The sequence below is a fragment of the Lathamus discolor genome, chromosome Z (assembly GCF_037157495.1).
Source record: "Lathamus discolor isolate bLatDis1 chromosome Z, bLatDis1.hap1, whole genome shotgun sequence".
Taxonomy (NCBI): domain Eukaryota; kingdom Metazoa; phylum Chordata; class Aves; order Psittaciformes; family Psittacidae; genus Lathamus; species Lathamus discolor.
In genome coordinates, this window is record NC_088909.1 from 6,271,520 (window position 1) to 6,294,562 (window position 23,043).

Consider the following 23,043-nt stretch of genomic DNA (forward strand, 5'->3'; position numbering starts at 1 on the left):
CCGATCTTGTTTACAGATGCCATGCGCTTGGAAGTAACATGTAGTCAGCTGGGAATTCATACTGACCTGTTGATAAATTCCTCGTAACACGAATAAATGGCTGCTAAGCAGACAGCTACAAGATTTGGCAGGACCCTGGGGTGGGGGCATTGTCCGGTTGGACCATGCATGCTGAAAAACAAACACCAAGGTGACATCACTGTGAAGACTTCTGCGGGCGAAAACAGTCAGACAAAATGGGGTGCCAGAACTGGATGCACTGCCTTGGGGAAACTTCGTAAGGGCAATAGGAGAGAGTAACTTTAACCCTCTAAATCCCTTGTTTATGAAATGTATCTCTACAGTCCCACCCCCACGCGAGATTTCACCATGACTGAGCATTATGTGGTCTCAAGTTAATGGGAATCTCTCTGGAGAGGCTCTGAGTCTAAATGTGTAAGAATAATGCACACACAGCCAAGTCCATGTGATTCCAGTGTGTAGCTAAGCAGAAAACCCCAGCCTTATTTGAGAATTAGTTTAAAATAAAAAATAAAATAATGAAAAAGATACTTCAGCAACATTGCCTCAAGGACTCTTCTGATTTATTTGCTGTTTGCCAGTACCAAAAAGCACCAGCTACTCTTAGTAGCCAGAAGAGAGATGAGCAGGGCTGTGAGAAGTAACACAGGTAAGCACATACACAGAACTTGAAATACACCATACATTAAATGTAACTAACCTATGAATAAACTTCTTCACCACCTCCATTCCAGCATTCAGCTCATTCAAAGCCAGAATATACTCCTGAGTAAAGAGCCGCAAACGAGGGCACTTCCCAAAATCCTGTCCGAAAAGGAGAGACTCAGTGAAGATGGTGAAACATGCCTGCAAGGGACGTCAAAACTGGGCTTTCAATAGAAATCAACCCAAAACACAACCAAATTCACTTTGTACTGCTGTCGTGGGTTAAGCCCAGCCGGTAACTCAGAACCACGACAATTATGCTGACAGCTTCAAGAGCACTGTGTCACTCCCTGCTGAAGTAGTGTTCTTCCCACTAATAACAGTGTGCTTACCAATCCTCCTCTTTCCCCCATACCCACCTTGAAACAAAAAGACATGTTTAGTGGAACAAAGCCCTACCTACACTTACATTTCTTTTGTACACTTCACACCTTCATTTTGAAATGGTTTTTTTTTTGTTGTTTTGCATTTTTGCTTACATAACTCCAGATTTTTTTGAAATGCGACTCAAAAGTAATTTTTTTATTTCCATTTTTCACATTCTATTTGGGATTTTGAGAAAATGTTTCTGACATGCAATCAGTAAGTGATCAAGTATAAAACCAGAGACCAGTTCTTTCTCCAGTGGTCTTACTCCAGGTACAATGTGATTTTGACAGATGAGCTGACTTTCTCCTAATCCTGCAGTCAGAAAAGCACCTGCTACCCAAAATCCCGCATCTCCACGTACCACTTGCTATTTTTAGATGTGAAAGCAGTAGATTCTACTGTCTGGCGAGTGTTCCAGCACATTTCTTCACATTTGCACAGGTGTAACCTTATTATACAGATGTTACTTAACTACAAGTTGCACTTAAAGCGGTCAACAAGGCCCACTGAGGACAAACGAGCCCTCCCAGTTATCCCTCAAGCAGCTGACTGTCGAAGAAGAGTCATCCTAGGAAAACACATAGCAAGTCCCTTCCAATCCTAACCATTCTATGATTCTAACTGAAACTTACAGAAATGCCACAAGTGGTAACACTGGAGGTCTGTAAAAGGGACGATACACTCCCAAAGCTCTGAAACCTTGGGTGGGATGGTTTAGTGTGAAGTGTCCCTGCCCATGGCAGGGGGGTTGGAACTGGATGATCTTGAGGTCCCTTCCAACCCTAACCATTCTACGATTCTATGATTCTATAAGATTAATAATAGTGCTTTTATTTTACTGAAACATTTGGGTTGAGCCTACAAACAGCTGAAACCCAAAGGTAAGGAGATGTTGCTGAGCACTCCCCAAGCAGCTCAGCACACAGCAGTCTCCAGTACTGCGCGTAACAGGTTCAAAGCAAGTATCAGCAAGACAAAAAGCTATCCTTGCTCTCTAATGATAGATCAATGGAGCACTTTCTCCCTATTTTATATGTGGGCAACTGTGGAACAAAGCTTGTTGTAAACTTATCGAAGACCCCAGGGCAAATCAGCACCAAAGGTGGGAACAGACAGCTAGGTCTCCTGCTCTAAGTACACTGAATCGCATGGGGCCTCCTAAGGTTATGAAGTTTACTGCAAACAGTACTGTCCCCCTAAAGGATAACTTTATTTACATGCACACACACATTCTGTAAAGGGCTATTCAGTACAGAAGTCCCTGAAGAGCAGTAAAGTGCCCAAATCCACTCCAATTAATACATGACACAGTAAATTCTCTGACTGCACACTGCGGTATAGGCATGTTGATTTTCAATCTGCAAATGTTAAGTATGGTAAATATACCCAGTTCTCTGAAGCTAACCAAATACAAGCATTATGCGATGCATTTACTTTTTATTTGAGACTCCTCAAGATCTCTGGATGCTTTAAAAAACAACAAGTGAGTCTGGAATCCAAGAATAACATTTACAGAGTATTTCATTGAACACTACAGAATATTCAAAAATGTTTGCATGTCTGCAGAGTGCAGGCACAGAGCCAGGACTGTGACCTCTTTGCCATCTTGGGCTTTCTCCCTAGTTGTGTAAACACAAGGAGTTAAATAATAATACTGTTATAAAAGTAAGAAATAGGAACTGTTTTCTGCTGGGGTCATACTATACACAGCAGGACAGCAGATGGTCTCTAAAATTACCTATCAGTTAGTGAAAAGAAGTTGATTGTGTAGTTACAGAGGTTTAAGATCCATCCTTGAGATCACAGCCAAGTCAACTGCCTTGAATATTTTATTTGCTATTCTTTGCTACAGCATTGTGAACTGAAATTTCTGTAACTTAAAAGCTATGCCAGGAAATGTATCCTCATCCACAAAGGATGGAGGGCTGGTAAACACTCAGAACTTCTTAGGAAAGGAATATGGATAATAGAATCATAGAACAGTTAGGGTTGGAAAGGACCTTAAGATCATACAGTTCCAACCCCCCTGCCATGGGCAGGGACACCTCACACTAAACCATCCCACCCAAGGCTTCATCCAACCTGGCCTTGAACACCGCCAGGGATGGAGCACTCACAACCTCCCTGGGCAACCCATTCCAGTGCCTCACCACCCTAACAGGAAAGAATTTCCTCCTTATATCCAATCTAAACTTCACCTGTTCAAGTTTTAACCCGTTACCCCTTGTCCTGTCACTACAGTCCCTGATGAGGAGTCCCTCCCCAGCATCATGGAAGAGTATCTTCAGAGTTAGGTGGAGAACACACAATGTTGCCAGGGTAGTCTCCTGCATTTATTTCAATCACTAAGAAACTGGAAATGAGAAGACAGCCTGGGAGAGAGTGATCATGAAACAGAGTACACAGTTCCTGGACTGAGGAAGAAGAATAGCAGAAACACATGAGGAAATTCAGGAAACCTAGGTAAGAACTCACTGGACATGAGCCTAAAGGAAAATGGAAATGCACAGAGCTGGGAGTGTCTTAAAGAAAAAAATGTTGAGGACCTCAGGTCAAAATCAACAAAGTCTCTATTCTGGTTTTATTATTTAATGCATTTTAAACCACTGTAACTACAAGGATGCCATGCAGGGAGTAAATAAGGAGCAAAGAGCCACGTGGGAGAGAACTGGAGCTGCATATACTGGCATTGCTGCCAAAAGAAACATTCCTCAAATCATGGCTTTGCTTAGATGCTTTTAAAAGTCCCACTGATTGCTTATTAGTTCTTCATTTACAAAGCAACACATGATTGCATGCAGCATTCACGCTCTGAGGGGTTAGATTTTGATATCACAGTGCTTTGCTCATTACAGGCAATACAACTTCTAATTACAAAAGGTATCACAGTAAAACTTCCCCAAACTGGGGAACTCCTGTAACGTGCACTCACCATGTTGTGTTTGAGAATCCTCTGTACCACTGGTGTGAACACTTCAATCACAACCATGGACCGCGGGCGCTCCCGGCAGTGCTGTAACGAGCAACAATCATTTTGTGAGCTGCAGAAATCATGGAAAGGGGTCTCCTCTTCACACCCTAGGCATGGATTACCCCAAGATTAACAAGATCCAAGGGCTAAATTAATCCTTCCTGGAATTAGGGTACTTGTAATGCTGCTCCGTCCTATATATTTGTGGGCCTCTAATGGAAGATTACCATGGGAGCTCATGAACGTGAGTCCCTTTTCCTGCTGCCCACTCTCCACAAAACTCACTGGATGTAGTATTCTGGGGACTTTTACCCATTTTAAGACTCGCCAGCAGTCTTAAAAGAAAATGGGTTGGGAAGAAAAAGATATGCAGACATAGGCAGCATAACGGCACAGACTTCCTTTCCTTGGTATCCAGGCTAAAAACCTGTGGCGGACCTTAGAGCGTACCAACAAGCCAGTCCCCCATCACAGGCTAAAACAAACAATCTTAATGTATCAACCAGAGTAATTTAGGTTGGGATAGACCTTTTGAGGTCATCTGGTCCAACCCCCTGCAATCCCTTGCCTTCAATCTGAGGCTAGATACGACCCTAAGACCGCTTTAATAAAATGCAACAGTCAGAGGAGTTTCTGAAACTTGACTTAGATTATGTAGGAAGAAGCTGCTGATTAGTAACTCTGGATGGGAATTATAAATAGCATCCAGAACGTATCCAGTCATCAGTAAGCAAATTTAAGCTGACACACTAACAGGCCTAGCAGAAAAGTAGTGTTTTCAAATCCAAAAGCTCTGCAATCCAAAGTACTCAGAAGTTTATGGAAACGAATGCAAAATACAACACAAGCATGGATTTACCAGAAAAGACGATGGGTCCTTACCACTTCCCCACTGCCATTAACCAATGACATAATACCATTAGGGCTGAGTTATGCATTATATTACCAACTCATCTGAGCACAATGACTCCAATGATTTTTGCATTAGCTACATAGAACATGCAGTAGGACATCTGTGGTACCCAGACTGAGGTGTGGGAGTCTGAAGATTTTTACTCTCACAGAGCATCACAACGATGCAGTCTGATGTACAAAGAGTATGGATCTATTTATCATAATGGTGCTGTTAAATATTTGGTTGTTGACCAAAAACTAAAATCAATTTGGACATGAGGTAAGGCACGATAGGAAAAAAACAACTAGCCCCTCAAAGAGCTACACTCATAGGCAACTGTGAGATTTCAGAAAGCAGAGCTGCTCTGATACCTTGCAGAAGAATTCACAGAGGTCAGGAGGAGGATGGTTGTTTTCCAACAAAGGTGCAATTGCCTTTAGAAAGAAAGACAGAAACAGAGAAGACAATTTAATCAGAGGATTGCAACTGGAGTTAACATTTAGCAGAGAAATTTTTTTCTTGGGGGAAAAGATCGCTTTTTAAAAGGAAGGACAAAAGTATCAATAGAGAAATTAAAGATGGGTGGGTTTGTTTTACATGTGTGTTTATTTTACATGTAAGCTCAGACACACCTTTGCTATGCATCCTCTGTAAAATCTTGCCTTTAACTATGTCAGTGCAAATATGTAACACACCACAACAGGAGCACAGCTTTTATAATGGTTTAAATGAAAACAGAAGCAGGGCAATTGCTTCAGGATGCAATACAACAAGGATGAATCAGGCTCCCTGTTTCAGTTACAACATCTCTCCAAAAGACAAACACCAACCCCCCCCCCCATCCTTACATCCTTTATGAAAGAGTTCAAGCTCTTTTTGTGAGAAATAAGTCATTACAAGTACCATAGTGCTGTTCTTACCTTGGTGGACCCTATTCATCAAAATCAAGCATCTAACTTTGCAAGCTGAGATTAACCATTCCTTCTCTGTTGCTACGCAAACCAATGTGCTTATGCTCGGTAAATACATTAGAGGTCATACCTGCCACTGAGGTTGTAATGAACTTATGTTGTTGTTACTTCCTTGGTAAATTAGAAAATGGCACTAGAATAATGTATTCTCTCTATGTGCTAGTGCCTTCGGGCTCTTCCAGTCTTGAGCTAAAGGGATTCCCAGGACCCATTTTAAAATAAGACTCTAAACACAGCAGCTAGGACATTTTGTATTAAGCAAGTGAACACCAGATATTTTATCTGGATGGCATCTGGAGTTTTACTAAGGCAGCCTGCTTTGTTTTTTTGTGCTCCCTCCTGTCTCCTTAAGGGTTTCAGCCCCAGCGACTCTGCTTACAATGACCCTGTTTTACAAAAGCCACTTTCATGCACAAATAGGCCAAGATTAATACGAAACCCGAGCGCACTTGTAAAGATCTGTTCTGGTTACACACAACATTTGTAAAGTTTCTGCTCATTATCATGCGCCATACTTCTGCAACTGTTCACTCCTCCTCTGGTGGTGGTCCAGCAACAGTGATCTGATGGGAGACTGGGACACTATTCAGTGAGACTAGAATATCCTTGCTCCCCAACCAACAACACCCGAGCTAAAGATCTCCCTTCAATCCATCTTTTGGAGTGTTTGCTGTAGGGCCTGCCAAATCACAGAGTCGTGTGCTGCAAAACCACCCAAGTGTTCACACCAGTCTGGTATCTGCCAGAGGATCACTGCATCAGAGATGCAACTGGATGGGTGTCAGCCTAAGGAAATGCACTTCATTGTTTCAGCCCAGTCCTTTCTGAATGTAGGGAATGACCACAACAGACACAGTCAAGTGGGTCATGACTCTGCCTGTAAGGTCAGTGTGAAACAGTGACAGCATGAAAGCACACTGTATTTTTTTATGTGTGCTCTGGGTAAAATCAGAAACTTGCTGTTCTGCATTGCCCAGTTGTGGCAACATATGCTTCCCCTTCCTTACCAGGAAAGGATCAGTTGCAATATTGATCCATTCCAGCACCATCTAGAGAAGGAAATCTGGTTCCACCTGCACGGCAAATCACTATGTACTTTCAAGACACTACATACATGGTATTAGCAATACTTCTTAAGAACAGCACAGATTAGCTGTGTAACAGCAGTGAACTCCGAACGCCCATAAACTGCCACATCCTTAATGGTTCAGGCACAACCTACAGTAGGGCAGGACTTGAAGCCATCGCTCAGAACCGATAAATAATGTAGGCAGAAAGGTCCCTTGGAAGCCCCCTGGTCCAACCTCCCCGCTCGCAACAGGGCCACCTTGCACCTTTCATTAAATCCTTCCCCCAAAACAACCAGGTGTAACTGGGGCCTGAATTTCCCTTGGCACCAAAGTGAAATGAAAGCTGCAGCAGATCTTGAAGAAAAGTAAAAGCCACTTCAGAAACTCATCTCAGTGGCTGCTTCCAGCTAAAATGGTACCTTATGCTTATTAACGCTTAACGGTACCTTATGCAGTCACATCTACTAGCAGCTACATGCCACCTTGTTATTCTGCAGAAAGAGTCATGGGGATGTGATAAGATCAGGTGCTGGTGAGGTTTTAGATTAGATTACCAGCAAAATCTCCTGGAAGTTGACAGTGGCTGAAATTAAATTACAGTGATGGGGAACCAAGTTCCAACTTTCTGATCAATCGTTGAGACTCTGTATTTCGATGCACAAAAAGATGGCATTCAATTCACTTATTTCTATGTCTAAATAAATGGAAACTACAGAAAAGAAAAAAGTTGAGGAAGGTATTAGTATAAATCAAGTAAGCAGGGGGTTAAACTGCTGTGCCACATACACATATCCACACTACACAAACAACCACTTGCTCACATACCATCAGCAATGGAGACATTCTGCATATGGTAGCATTAACCCCTCAGAAAAATCCTAAGCCTGAAGGTCTTATAGGGCACATCTGGAAATTATGGTTTTTGACTATGTGAAGTACATATATAGAAGTGAACACTGCACAGTGTAGCCTAGTAAGGACATCATTTTGGGAGATAATTAACACTGAAGGCGCTGTGCTTGACAAGGATACATCGTTGTTAGCCAGTTATGAAACAAGAGAAATGACAAAACCACACAAATCCCAGTAGAACAAATTGGTTTGATCCTGCCTCAGTTTACCAGCACTGGTGGAAATGCCTTCGTGTTTGCCTGCTTCACTGGGGCAGAAGCAAGCAGTAACAGAAGTATCAATAAACCATACAGATTTGTCCTTGGATTTTGTCAGAAAGATACTCACCACAATAATGCTCTCATGGTCTTGAGTGGTTAAGTTGTTGTTCTGAAAGAGTTGAATAGAAGAAATAAATGAGCAAAGAGTACTCTCAGTTGGCGTATCTGCGTACACAGTCTTCTTAACTACCAACAGCTAAAAGAAAAAGGCTAAAGACGTAAATTGCTTATTTTCAGAATAAAAATCATCACCTTGAAATCATTCTCTTCAAAGGAGGTCGTGTATTATCTGTTATGAGGGCTTGTGAAAGCTTCCGTTTTTCCCTCAGCACATTAAGATTCAAGTCACCAGAGCCATGAAAGCTGCGCACAAACACCAGGATGCCAGAGGAGGTCTTAATCAGTTGGAAAACTGAAGCTAGAATACATTTCTCAGAAATGTTTTCTTAAGACCAGCTGTATATTTCTCAGAAAAATAACAGAAGGATTGTTGTGGTGCTGTACAGCATTATGTTCGTGGCAGACTAACTGCTGCATTTTTTGTGAAATTCCTAGTATATACATTATTGCTACATGAATTACCACCTGTGGAAACGAAGACAATGGAAGTCCAAGGGAGATTTGTCACTCACTTAAGACATGAATCAGACCCATGATAAATTTATCATAAATAATCAAGAAAGAAACACAGTCAAGCAAAAAGCCCCAAGAGAAAAGTGTTTTGTCTTGTTTCTGGAAATCTACCTAACATAGGTCAAAATCTCCTCCTCCTCAGCAAGCACAGTTTCCACTCAAATCAGTAAAAGTCAGAAGCAGGCTCAAAGGTAGAATTTGGACAGCCCACGCTAAAATAAAACTCAACACAAACTTCCGACTTTTTGTCTCCCATCTAAATCAGTGACTGTAGTGACAGGATGAGGCATAACAGGTTCAAACTTACACAGGGGAAGGTCAGGTTAGATATAAGCAGGAAGTTCTTTACTGTGAGGGTGGTGAGGCACTGGAATGGGTTGCCCAGGGAAGCTGCGAATGCTCCATCCCTGGCAGTGCTCAAGGCCAGGCTGGACAGAGCCTTGAGTGCCATGGTTTAGTGTGAGATGTCCCTGCCCATGGCAGGGGGTTGGAACTGGATGATCTTAAGGTCCTTTCCAACCCAAACCATTCTGTGATTCTAAATGCAACAGTGCCTTACAGGAGCACTACTGAGGTTCATACCTCTGAGAGCAGCTTTGAAACAATCTCCAGTGGTGCCTGGTGAATGGACTCATCCTGAAGGGGAGATGACAGCGCCATGTCCACCAGTGTTCTGATCTCCTTCAACACCACCTCCCAGCGGCCTGGGTTATCGAGCACTTTCTTGTACTTGTAAATCTTTTTCTGCAAGAAAAGTGAAAGGGTCACACTGGCAACACCATCAACCCCTTGAAACAACTGACCGGATACGTGCTTCCTACATGCAACCGTCAAGTGGGCTGCTTTGTATTTTGAGTTTCGTCTTTTCTGATTGCTGTAAAGCTGTACTTGAAACATTAAATGGAAAAGAAAACTCTGTTTGTCAATACCAACTTGTTTTGTGGAAGCAATGAAAAACCATGGTTCCCTTTTTGTACTTTAACGTAAATTTGTAACTCCAAAGCATTTTTTCTCCATCATTTCTTCTTGTAAACACTTCACTCCTCAAGATTATAACAGACACCAGCTAGCGCACTGTTTCCAAAGCTGTAGGCCCTTTTAAAGGGAGGTAGTCATAAAGAAAGCACGGGAGAGAAAGGCCATCAAAGCATCATTCTACAGACGCTTTATTCTACACTGCTAATTGGTGAATTCACATTCAGAATGAATTAAGATCAATGTTATCAAAGTGCAAAATCCCAGTAAACCCACAGGCTCTTTTTTCGTGTCTTGATCCTGAAAAGTCACGCTGTCATCCTCCAGTTGCAACAAACTTGTAAAGTCTCCAAGTTTTCCATGCAACAACTCTTGCACTCTGAAGCATTCCCGGCTGCCTAATCCTATCTGCCCCACTTCTCTGCAAGCCCCTGCTTTACATCTAGTCATGCCCAAGCTACTTCACTGATTGCCCTGTCCACAGACCAGCAGAAAACAATTCTTACCTCCTCAGCAGCCATGTTTCCACAACTGACTGGAGCAGAGGCTGCTGTGTATTATAAATAGCGCTCTTTAGTTAAAACCCACCCTCCTAAATCCCCAGAGGGGCTTGATGCAACTCTTTAAGTTCAAGGAAACCATGACGAGTGTTACAAGGCCACTCCCAAAACCAGCCTGAAGGGTACATTGGAACCAGGAAAGGTTGCCAAAGAAGTCAGCGGCCCCAGGGACTGGTAGGGAAGGAGCTCTGCTGCTCGATGACAGCAACTGCCAGGACCACAGCACTGGGTTCAGTTCACATACCCTTCCACTCACCGCTATGTGCGAATCTGGCCAAAGCACAGTCAAGAAGCCTGGAAAGATCCAGTTTATGAAACTACAAAGTCTGGGCACTTCTATATGACATGAAACTATTAAGTGCTTAGCGCTAAAATTGGACCTTTAATTCCCAGGCAGCACTTCCAGGAAAATCACAAAAACTGCCCATGTGGTGCAGATTGAAGCTTGCAGACATAGCTGTGCATTTTGGGCTTTCAATAGCCTGTGTTTATTACACTTTGCAAAGGGTCAGCCTGCTCTGTCGTGTTTTGGCGCTTTGTTGCTTCTTGTCATTTCCCCCTCCGCTCACAGAGGGCAGCCCCAGCAGGAACCATACCAACAGACTGGCTCACTGTTTATCAGCTACTTCCTTCCCACCATGGCAGCAGATTTAATGCTCAATACAAAACACAGCCACCTCTGTACCCTACCTGAAACACAAGAGAACAATATGGAGAAATACAGATTTCGGATGCCTTGGGTTTGTCAATGTTGTTACAGGGGGGAGAAGAGAGTGGCACTGGGCTGACATGTAAAGGCTGATAAAGCAATCCAATTATCTTTTTAATTAAATTCATGCAAGTACAAAAGCACGCTGGCAGAAGTTCACACTTTCAGTGCATTTTAAGCCACTGAAAAGCTAGAGGAGCATAAAAACACATGCTGCAGACACTATCAAATGTGTTTGGGATTTCAGATACTGAGCAAAAATCTTTGTACTCAGTTCCTTGGGGCAGCGAGGGTCACCAGTGTTTTGAAGCCACTGGCATTACTTCTACCATAATCACAGATTTCTTAGAATCTTGAACCAGAGTTGAATTTCTATTATTCACATAGTGCCTTTTTTTAGGTCTTTTTCAGACCTTCCCCAGCACTAAGTAAAATCTAAACTTCAAAGCCAACCAGCTTTGTTAACTTGAAGCAACTCCTTTCTGACTAATTGAGGACACCAAAGCAAGCTAGCTCCTTTTCCATGCTGAAATTTATTCCTTGGTCCTGTACCATGAAGAAATCAAACTCAAAGCAGAATTCAAAGCTGGATGAGAAGCAGGAGCTGGGGGGGTGTGCAAGAGCTGGAGGACTGGGTTATTGCATCCCCGCCTATGGGCTGCCCCTTACTGCTGAAGGAAACCCTCTTGCCCAACAGGACGCTGCTCAGACAACCCTACCACAAATATCTTTCTTCCGCTGTCAAATCCACTCTTGCCTGGTGGGGAGGGAGCAGTAGGGGAGGTTTCCTTTCCCTTTTAGATACGTCCATTAACAAATAAAGTTATGATGATAATGACGTACATAGAAGAAGAGACAGCAGGAGCTGTGCTCCCTGCTACACATGAGAGACCTAAACAAGCTGCTGCTCAGACCCGGCAGACAGTGACTCTAAGGGAGCATCAGGGACAGCTACCTTTGCAGACCGCTGCAAGCAGGAACTCCAAACTAATCAGCCTCTGCTTCGTGCTTTCAGCACAAAGGGCTGTGCCTTACCAATGTCCTGAGCTGTAATCTGCAAACGGCATTGCAGAAGTCTGGAATGATGGTGGGAAAGCAGCGGAAAAGAAATAAATAAATGGAGGAGCCATCCCCAAGAGGGTTGAACTCTGCTGTCCTGAACCTTTGCCCATGGTTACGCTGCTGTTTTTCTCAGCAGAATGGTTTTCACTGTTGAGCGCCTTGCTGAAAGCCTCAATTAAAGCTTGAAACCTATCAGTCGGCTACAGAAGCGATTTGCTGTGTATCAGCAAGCACTTAGCCAGCACCAAGCCATCTGCTCTATTCTACCTGTGCTGACTCCAGAGCAAGCAGAAACAATAATCACTCACAGGCTTAAAAGCAACGCTGCCTGGTAAGGACCCGTACCTGAGAACAGGCATGTCAACACGTGTGAGGAGTTCACTCCCCCTGGATATAGGTGTAAAAGATGCCTTCAGTTGCTGAAAATACTCACACAACATTCATCTTTAACAGCGTACACTAGAAAAATACTGGGGTGGGAATCCAGTTTCTCCGGGATTTCACTAAAAGCAGCAGCTCCTGTGACAATTTATGTGAGTGAAAATAACACATGCCAACTTGGAATTTGACCCTCCTAGTTACTGACCAGCCAGAACCACACAGCTAGTGTCATTCCAAAATCTTGCTATGCTGACTTTAAAAGCAAAGCCACTGAATTTAGTAAGCACCTAAAAGAAGCAGCATGGGGAACTGACTGACACTGACAGGGCATCCTTCATTCTCAAATCACTCTAATTAATTAAGTCTTGCAGAAACCCAAAGACTGAAATGTCAGTCCTCTTTCAGAGGAGTCCACATGTGAAGAATTACTTTTCCAGTGTTATTAAGCAAGAAAATATGACAAAACTCCGTAAGCAGTGGTCTTTGCCAACAGTGCTCAAGAGCTCCTGAAGACCACTGTGAACAGAAAGTTTAGGAGAGCCTAGGAAACTTTCAGCTTTTTCAAGTAACATCGTTACATGTTTTTCAATCCCATAATAGCCTCATTCTGTAGCTCTCGCTCAAACGCCACTTCCATGGACAAGATGATAACACCGATGTAGTTGACATCTAGGAAAAAATGGACTCTAATGCACAAAATTGGACGACATGGAACAACTGCCTTTTTCAGCCCTAGCAAGACCTTTTATGTTAGGCACATCTCCAAGCACCTGATACAAAACGGGCAAGAAATTTAGCCCTCTTTATGACCAAATTTCATCTCTGCTTTGTTACTGGTGGTCAGGAAATGTTCTGTGCTCTCAGGAACCTATTTGCCCGTCAGCAAATAATATCATTACATTAAAAGAAAGAATTAATCTCCAACCCTATCCCAGAGCAGTGTATTGAACTAGCTCACTGCTCTTCAGCCCTTTACCACACAGCAGCACGCAACTCATCGCTTCTTCACTGGAGAAGCAGGAGCTACTGCAGGCGCATATGCTGACTCGGAGGGCTGCGTGTGCCAGCGATTGTTTATTTCTTGCTGAGCAACGAGGGCAGTCCCAGCAAAGGGAAAAGGTCAGCCTCCCGCACAGAGGTCCTCCCCAGCTCATCGTGGCGATGGCTGAGCCAAGCTAGTGTTACAGCTTCGTGTTGATGGTGCTTGTGTTAAATGGAGGTGCCTCTTGATAGATGCGAATGTACAGAGTGGGGGAAAAAGCCACAAAGAGCAACACCAGAAGGGTCTTCTTCACTATAGCAGCACTTATGTTGAAATGCTGTGCCACAACAGGAAGAGTTGCTTGTGATGTTCAACACACATGCTTGGCTCGTCCTACAAAGCCCAGGAGCTGCACCATGTATTCTTGAGCACCACCTGCTGGTATTGTGTCTGTTAACTCCTTACATTCATGGAGACATAGATGGCACGGCATCCCCATGCCATGCTACATCCATATTCTGCTTTTAACACTAGCAGGCACCACTTCTCTCCCCGTATTATGAGAAATATGCAAGAATAACTTGTTGCTAGGAGAAGATTCCCTGATAGCCAGAGGCTGGCTTAAATCACTAGGTGGGTCCACTGAAAGCCTTCTGAACTAAGCTCCTACCTGCAACGTTTACCAATATGAAGAAAAAGCATTTCACCTGAACAGACTAGGTCTATAAAAAGTCTCATTCCATGCAAAGGCCTGGAGCCATGATGAGCTTATAGAAACTTTTCCCAACCAGGGAATCCAGACTGCTCACGCTGCTGTATTTGTACTCTTCATGACCTTCCCAAGCTTTTGCACAGAAAGACTCATGTGCTGCTCTCTAAAACAGTTTCAAAACAGCAACAGCAAACTTTTGCACTGTACCATGTTTTCAAATCAAGACATTTTCTGTATTGTTCATTTTAGCCAGTGCTAAATGCTGAAGTACATCAGCTCCTCTGCTTTGGTGGCTTCTCTAAATGCAATCAGTTTGGTCAAAGCTCACTTGCCTGCAAACTCCTTGCCACAGGCCAGAGAACTGGGGGGAAATGCTACAAGCTAGACATGTCCTGATTTTCACTCAGTTAAGGTCTAAATAACACTTCATTTTTTTGCCAATTCATGTAAATAAATATCCTGATGAAATCATCATTATTTATTGCACTGAGATTGGCAGCCATGAATTATGCCCTGAATAAATATATCAAATGACAGTCTCTGCCCTGAACAGCTCATGGTCTTGATGATTTAAAGCAAGAAGGAGAGAGAGAGCAAGAAAACCAGGCTGTTTTCCTTGACGTTGTATGGGAATTCATGACCACAGCAGAACCGAGGTATTCTGATTCTCACACCTCCATATTAATTGCTAGCTCCTAAGGAAAAGCACCACCAACATGCACTGCGGCCTTAGCAAGCAATTTGAATGTTGATACCTACCCATTAACATCATCTTCCCTGACCCCCTTTTTCAGCCTACAATCATACACCTATTTTTCCCCAGCAGTCTCTAGCACCTTGCTCCAGACCTCACTAGTATCCAGGCAGGAACCCCAAACACTCAGATTGCACTGTCTCAAAGCCAACAGAGTTCAGTGGGTTCAGCAAGCGGTGACGTGGGTTCAGCTGTTACTAATGCACAACTGGAACAGATACTTCCCACAGGCATGGAGTTTGTCCTTTGCTCAGATGCCACTTGGACAGTACCACTGCAAAGTAAAGGAATGCTGAAGCAAACAGAAATTTAAAAGGATGGAACACGGATGAAACACATTTCTGCCTGGACCAAGTGCAAAGTGGATGTGGGAGCAGAGGGCTCACAGGGCAGCCTCCTTGCCTGCCTCCCAGCATGACACTGTACAGCTGCCACAGTAATGCACTGAACAACTTGCTCCTGAAACTCACTATATATATATATATATATATATATCCATATTTATGTATCTCCATTTCCTTTGCACACAGGTGCCACCTAACTGACCATCCCTCTGAGCTTCTGCTCTCCCATGTAATGACTACTGCAAAGATACCATTCAGCAACAAGCTGGGATGAGGGGATGGGAATGGAACGATACTCTTACCCAAGGGAAAAAAGGAAACTAGTAACACTGGGCAATGTTATTCACTGAATTTCAGAAGACCTGAAATTTAGAGGCTGCACTGAAAACAAATCTGCATGCAAAATGTGTGCCCCCCAAACGGGAAGGGAAGAGGGTGTCTTTGGCAGACCTTCCTACTACTAAGCAGAGAAACTAGGCTTTGTTTTTGCTGCTGGTGTCTTTCTCTCAACTCCCTGCACTGAGCCGGTCAGCCACTACGATGCAGGAGCACAGCTGGCTGATCCAGACGCTGCTCTACCTTTACAGCTTTACCTTTATTCGAGATGCTGTTTCCCCAGCTAGAAAATGCAAAAGGCCAACTGCGGTTCCAGCTGCACTCTGCATGGGCTAATGTGGTTACTACCGTAATCAGACCTGTCCACAGGGAAGACGGTTTTTGGCATGGCCAACATCGACGCATTCCCCGAAACCCTCCATCCCTGCTTCCATTTCCTTTTGGCAAACACTCCCATTCTTCAAGCCCCAGTTCCAGCACCAGCTTTACACTTCAGGTTGGCAAAACATCAGCTTTCATCCTGCACACAGCAACTGCTGTTCCGTATTTTTCATGTCGGAGCCAAGCTGGGGTTTGTTTTTAATGTTGCTTTGGCTATGCGGAATTCCACTACGACTGCAGACACGTTCCTAACAGAAACACAAACCGCTCCCTACTTGCAAAAAAGCAATGACAGAGATGAAGCTGCTATTTTGGGTTGCAAATCCCATGTAACATCTCTCCTCCAAATAAGAAATATTTTAAAAGATATTGTCTTGGGTATTTGGATGTTTTAGCTTGGGTTTTAAAGCGGAAGTCACAAAACACCTTTTCCTCCTGATCATGAGTAGGAGGAAACACTTCATCAACTTCAATACAGTTGAAGAACACAGTTGTCCCACACGTACAGGGAAGATCTGCCCTAGCTGAAGGCTGGTGGGTATTTACAAACCCTTCTGAATCGCTTTGAACTCTCATGCAGAATGAGCGAGAAAAATCTTCACATAGAGGTTGCTAGAGCCACATAAATAGGACAGGATCCAGACACGCTGCTTGATGTGCAGCACTGTAACAGCCTCTGACTCATCATCAGAGGGAAGATTTCGAACATGTTTAGGCACAACTGCCTCCTCCTCTTGCAGGACCTCACTGCTGCCTGCTGCAGCATTTCTGGCCCTTCTCACCAGAGCAGCAAATACTCAACACTGTCTGCATGCCGGGATCTCGATGTTCTGGCGCAACCCACAGTTTCCAGAGGGGTGCGAGCTTGACATGCTCCTGTATTTGAGTTTGTGCAGTATGAGCTGGAGTCAGCAAAATCATGTTCCATTTAAATAATAATAACAGAAGTAATAATAGAAAAGACTACTAGATGAAAAGCAGGACTGTATGTACGATATACAATCCATACTTTCCAAAAACTTCAGTGGACTAACTGCATTGCAGTGCATAGGTGAGGAAAAAAAATAGTGTTAAACAAATGAACTATAGCAGGCACTGTGTGACTGTGGAGTTGAGCATGTATCAAACAGAAAGCAGCAAACACAAAGCACTGTGACATTAACTGCCACCTAAACGCGGTCCTTGCTGAGTGCTTCTTTGTGCGGAGACCTACATTTACTGACCACATTACACAGTTCTTCTGACATCAAGCTGAACTGACCCAGGCTTTACATTCATGCACTTTATATTCCACACATGATGAGTGTGCCTGTGGAGCCTAGACCTTGACATCCACCAGCTCTCTGCCTGTGGTGGGAATAAACGACTTTGCCACCGCAGAGAAGAGATACGTGTGTAGGAAAAAAAAGAACATGCACAATCTTATCGCCACTGAACTTTGACCAGGTCTGCCAAATAAAAAGCTGTGTGCAAGGCTACCGTGGAGAGCAGCCAGGCAGCATACCTGCTGTGCAAAAACCCCCACACTCTGGCATTGCACCCTTCAGATCGCACTCAGGCAGGAGAGAGCTGGCCATCACCGGGAAAACAGGACGTTTCCTCATCTGCAAGGCTGCAAAACGTGTGCCAGTCACTGAAGGCACACACGAACTCTGCTCAGAAGAACTTGCCACCTGAGAAATCACCTCAAATTGGGATTAAGCAGCTGCTAACACATCAGAGTAACTGCTAACAGAAGATAATCTCTGCATGATAATCCATCCCCCTTCTATTTTCCAGGAAATGCCACTAAGCTTAGGTAGCACTGGGTAGCACACAAAGCAATTATTTCTTCCCAGATATGCAAACCGGATTAGAAAGCCACGTCATCCCTTTCCCTTATTACTCTCCATCGCTAGCAGTGGGCACCCTTGGCTTTTCTTGCCCGCCTCCCCTCTCACCAGTCAGCAGAACCTTCCAAATGGACTCTTACCCACCTGTTTCACTTTCTCCTCCTTGGCAAATGTAGTATTTTGCTGAATTTCTAGCACTGGCAACACCAAAAATGGCTTTGAAAATGGCTTCTCTCTCTTGTGCACCTGCATCATCAATGTCGTCAGCAAGAGAGATGTGCACGGCTCGAGGAACATGTTTGTGTCAGAAAGCTGCTGCAGAGCCTTAGGGAGAGCATAGGTACTGGATATGGATGTGATGCTTGCAAGCATCTTAAAAGGGACTTCAGAAATAAGGGTATTTCTGTCTCCACATCGCTGTGCTTTGGCGCTCTGAGTTGTCCCATTTCTCGCTGGGAGATACCAGATTCATAGCAGCATTTGCACCTGAAACCACCACTTTGTTCCATGTTTTTATATCACATCTTATTGCACCACATCATCACAAAACCCCAAAGTTCCTGCAACTCTTAACCAAAATGCCACTGCATCTCTTCTATTTGCTCATTGTCTCTCTCCTGTGCATAAACGGTGCATGACATCCAAGACTGAATCAAGCCTCGTGACATTCAGTTCTCTCATCCCCAGGCTAGCTTCCTCACAGAGGATCAGAGGCCTTTGGGGTGCTACCAAAACCATTGCCCACCTCACCTTCATGGACCAGCCAAGTCAAGTCAGTCACAACCACCCTGCTATCCTTGATTGATCCTGCCTCTGGTCACACAGCCTGATCTAGTATTCTCATGTTAAATACTACAGAAAAGTGCCACATAGACCAGTTTATGATAAACAGCTGTGATGCAATGGCTTCTGAATGAAGGGCATACTTTTACTAGCATTGCTTACTGTTGGTTGGGGTTCTTTTTCTGATTTTGAAACATTTGCTATTCTGGGTGAAGAAGAGACAAGGGGGTGTGACGGATGAGCATGTGACTTACTGCAAGAGCTAGGGCAAATGAAACCGGCTGTGACACAACACACTGTGTAAGGGTTTTTTTGTGGACATTAGCAGCACTTTTATAATCCTCTACTACATTAGAGAGTTTGTGGGTCAGGGTTAAAGGGAGAACAGAGATGGGGGACGTTACTGTGGGGATCTGTTACAGGCCGCCTGATCAAGAGGACTCTGCAGATGAAGCACTCTATAGACAGATAGGAACAGCCTCATGCTTGCAGGCCCTTGTTCTCATGCGGGACTTCAACCACCCTGATACCTGTTGGAGGGACAGTACGGCCCGGCACAAGCAATCCAGGAGGCTCCTCGATTGTACGGAAGACAACTTCCTTCTGCAAGTAATAGAGGAGCCAACAAGGAGAGGTGCCGTGCTTGACCTTGTGCTCACCAGCAGGGAAGGGCTGGTTGGAAATGTGACGCTCCAGGGCAGCCTTGGTTGCAGCGATCATGAGATGGTCGAGTTCGAGATCCCCAGGACAGTGAGAAGAGAGTGCAGCAAGGTCACTGCCCTGGGCTTCAAGGGAGCAGACTTTGGCCTCTTCAGGAGCCTGCTTAGTAAGGTTCCATGGGATATAGCCCTGGAGGGCAGGGGGCCCAAGACTGTTGGTTGATATTCAAGGATCACCTGCTACAAGCTCAGGAGTGCTGCATCCCAACTAGAAGGAAGTGCAGCAGGAGGGCCAGGAGACCTCCTTGCATGGATAAGGAGCTGCTGAGGAAAATTCAAAGGAAAAAAGAGGCTTATAAAAGGTGGAAGCAAGGACAGGCGGCCTGGGTAGAGTACAGGGATGTTGTCCGGGAAGAGAGGGACCAGGTTAGGAAAGCTAAGGCCCAGATAAATTAAACTTGGCTAGGGATGTGAAAGATAACAGGAAGGGATTCTACAGGTACATCGCAAATGAAAAACAGACTAGGGACAACATAGGCCCCCTGAGGAAGCTCTCGGGAGAACTGGCTACACAGGATTTGGAGAAGGCTGAGGTTCTGAAAGACTTCTTTGCCTCGGTCTTCACTGGCAAAGGCTCTGACTGCACCACCCAAGTCTTGGAAGGCAGACGCAGGGACTGTGAGAATGAAGACCTTGGGCCCACTGTAGGAGAGGATCTGGTTCGAGACCGTCTTAAAAATCTGAACGCGTACAAGTCCATGGGACCTGATGGAATCCATCCGCGGGTCCTGAAGGAGCTGGCGAATGAAGTTGCTGAGCCACTGGCCATCATATTTGAAAAATCATGGCAGTCAGGTGAAGTTCCCGACGACTGGAAAAAGGGAAATAGAACCCCCATTTTCAAGAAGGGGAAAATGGAAGACCCGGGGAATTACAGAGCAGTCAGTCTCACCTCTGTGCCTGCAAAATCTGGGAGCAGATTCTCCTGGAAGGCATGCTAAGGCACATGAAAAACAACAAGGTGCTTGGTGACAGCCAGCATGGCTTCACTAAGGGGAAATCACAGAATCATAGAACAGTTAGGGCTGGAAAGGACCTTAAGATCACCCAGTTCCAATCCCCCTGTCATGGGCAAGGACACCTCAAACTAAACCATCCCACACAAGGCTCTGTCCAACCTGGCCTTGAACACTGCCAGGGATGGAGCATTCACAACCTCCCTGGGCAACCCATTCCAGTGCCTCACCACCCTCACAGGAAAGAATTTCCTCCTTAGATCCAATCTAAACTTCCCTTGTTCAAGTTTTAACCCATTACCCCTTGTCCTGTCACTACAGTCCCTGACAAAGAGTCCCTCCCCAGCATCCCTATAGGCCCCCTTCAGATACTGGAAGGCTGCTCTGAGGTCCCCACGCAGCCTTCTCTTTTCCAGGCTGAACAGCCCCAACTTCCTCAGCCTGTCTTCATACGGGAGGTGCTCCAGTCCCCTGATCATCCTCATGGCCTCCTCTGGACTTGTTCCAGCAGTTCCATGTCCTTTTTATGTTGAGGACACCAGAACTGCACACAATGCTCCAGGTGAGGTCTCACAAGAGCAGAGTAGAGGGGCAGGATCACCTCCTTCGCCCTGCTGGTCACGCTCCTTTTGATGCAGCCCAGGATACGGTTGACTTTCTGGGCTGCAAGCGCACACTGAAGCCGGCCCATGTTCATTTTCTCATCGACCAGCACCCCCAAGTCCTTCTCTGCAGGGCCGCTCTGAATCTCTTCTCTGCCCAACCTGTAGCTGTGCCTGGGATTGCTCCCACCCAGGTGTAGGACCTTGCACTTGTCGTGGTTGAACTTCATAAGCCTGGCATCAGCCCACTTCACAGGCATGTGCAGGTCCCTCTGGATGGCATCCCTTCCCTCCAGCGTATCAACCGAACCACACAGCTTGGTGTCATCAGCAAACTTGCTGAGGGCGCACTCAATCCCACTGTCCATGTCAGCGACGAAGTTGCTGAACAAGACCACTCCCAACAACAATCCCTGAGGGACACCACTCGTTACTGGTCTTCAGCCGGACATTGAGCCATTGACCACAACTCTTTGTGTGTGGCCATCCAGCCAGTTCTTTATCCACCGAGTGCTCCATCCATCAAATTGAAGTCTCTCCAATTTAGAGACAAGGATGTCGTGTGGGACAGTGCCGAACGCTTTGCACAATTCCAGGTAGATGACGTCAGCTGCTCTACCCCTGTCCATCAGTTCTGTAGCCCCATCATAGAAGGCCACCACATTGGTCAGGCAGGATTTCCTGTTAGGGTGGTGAGGCACTGGAATCGGTTGCCCAGGGAAGTTGTGAATGCTTCATCCCTGCAGGGTTCAGGGCCAGGATGGACAAAGGCTTGGGTGGAATGGTTTAGTGTGAGGTGTCCCTGCCCACGGCAGGGGGGTTGGAACTGGATGATCTTGAGGTCCTTTCCAACCCTAACTGTTCTATGATTCTCTGATTATGTATGCTATGATGCACTCAATGCACTAATTAGATTGGAAGAAAGAAATGTACAGACAAAACCGTGCAAGAAAAGAAAATTTTAAAACAACACCTAGATCCCTTTTGCTTCTTCAAGCTTACTTAGGTCTTCTGACACCAAGAGTCCTCAACATGCATAATGGGGCCCCATGACAGCACTTTAACAAGGCACATAGCATGTGTCAACTCAGAGGGCTAGGTTTTCACACCCGAAGCATCATGAGAGGAAGATAATTACACTCCTGGGAAAGATTACCAGTCTTGTCCTGTCTTCATCAGAGAGCTCCTAAACCAGATTTTTCTGCAGCTAGAGACTAATTTTGGTGCCGCTCTGTTTTATTACAGCTCTATAGATGAGAAGTTGTGATTTGGTGGAACTAGTGGTCACCACGACCCGAAAGTCCTAACGCACAAAGTATTGGTCTTAATTTTAGCCCCGTAACAATATGGAGGAACAATTTACCAGCATAAAACCCAACCTCTTGGCCAGCAGAATGCTTCTCAGCATTCCTGAGAAGCAATCTACTCCAGCAATTGTGCTTGCTCCTCTTCAGAAATCTAAGTACACAATAACAAGCTGACCTGTTTCTGTAGCTGGTTTTGACACCCCTCTGTCTTCAGATCCACTATTAGTTTGAACAGGATAGCATCCAAGTCCAGAGGGAAAAATAAAGAGCTGGTCCTAACTAAGCTAAAGCAAGATAGAAAATAACTATCTAGCTTCTACTCAACTTTCACCACTAGGCCACAAATTGGCTTTTGTTCTGTCTCCTTAAAAAAGCCTGTTTTGGCAACACAAGAGGCATCTATGGGTATACAAAACCACGTGTACATATGGCTGCACGAGGGCAGAGCAGCTCCAAGCAGCAGCTCAGATCCAGGCTGGCATCTCAGCATGTTGCCGAGAGCCTCTTTCGGTTGGACAAAGTGCTGTGCTGACACAGATATGCAGCTCCCAGATTTAAAGTGATTCATGTTGAGCCAATGCAAAGCACAGACGATGATCAGCTGCCACTGCTGCAGACGTGTCTTATGGGAGGAACCTGATCCAAAGCCCCCACAAAGACTGAAGGATTTCCTAATGCAAAGGCAGTGAAAGCTTAAAAATCCCCTAACTGCTCTACCAGTTCTTAAAACACCACCAGTGTGTCATGAAAAAAATGAAAGAAAACGTTCTGTCAGCATCTTGTCTGTTCTTCATCTATTCATTCCCACTCTCCCAAAGCGAGATCAGTGCCCTTCTGCTGC

At 44.9% G+C, this 23,043-nt stretch overlaps 1 protein-coding gene across 2 annotated transcripts in view; it reads right to left on the reverse strand.

Annotated features, from left to right (window-relative positions):
- The window catches only part of CMIP (c-Maf inducing protein), a 139,578-nt gene that overhangs the window by 24,901 nt on the left and 91,634 nt on the right, over positions 1-23,043 (reverse strand). For both annotated transcript variants that reach the window (XM_065661544.1, XM_065661543.1), the window contains exons 4-9: positions 9,390-9,551; positions 8,242-8,283; positions 5,333-5,395; positions 4,028-4,108; positions 722-825; positions 67-171 (exon numbers count right to left, since the gene is read on the reverse strand). In XM_065661544.1, the coding sequence (XP_065517616.1) occupies positions 67-171; positions 722-825; positions 4,028-4,108; positions 5,333-5,395; positions 8,242-8,283; positions 9,390-9,551 (557 nt within the window). The remainder of the gene's footprint in view (positions 1-66; positions 172-721; positions 826-4,027; positions 4,109-5,332; positions 5,396-8,241; positions 8,284-9,389; positions 9,552-23,043) is intronic.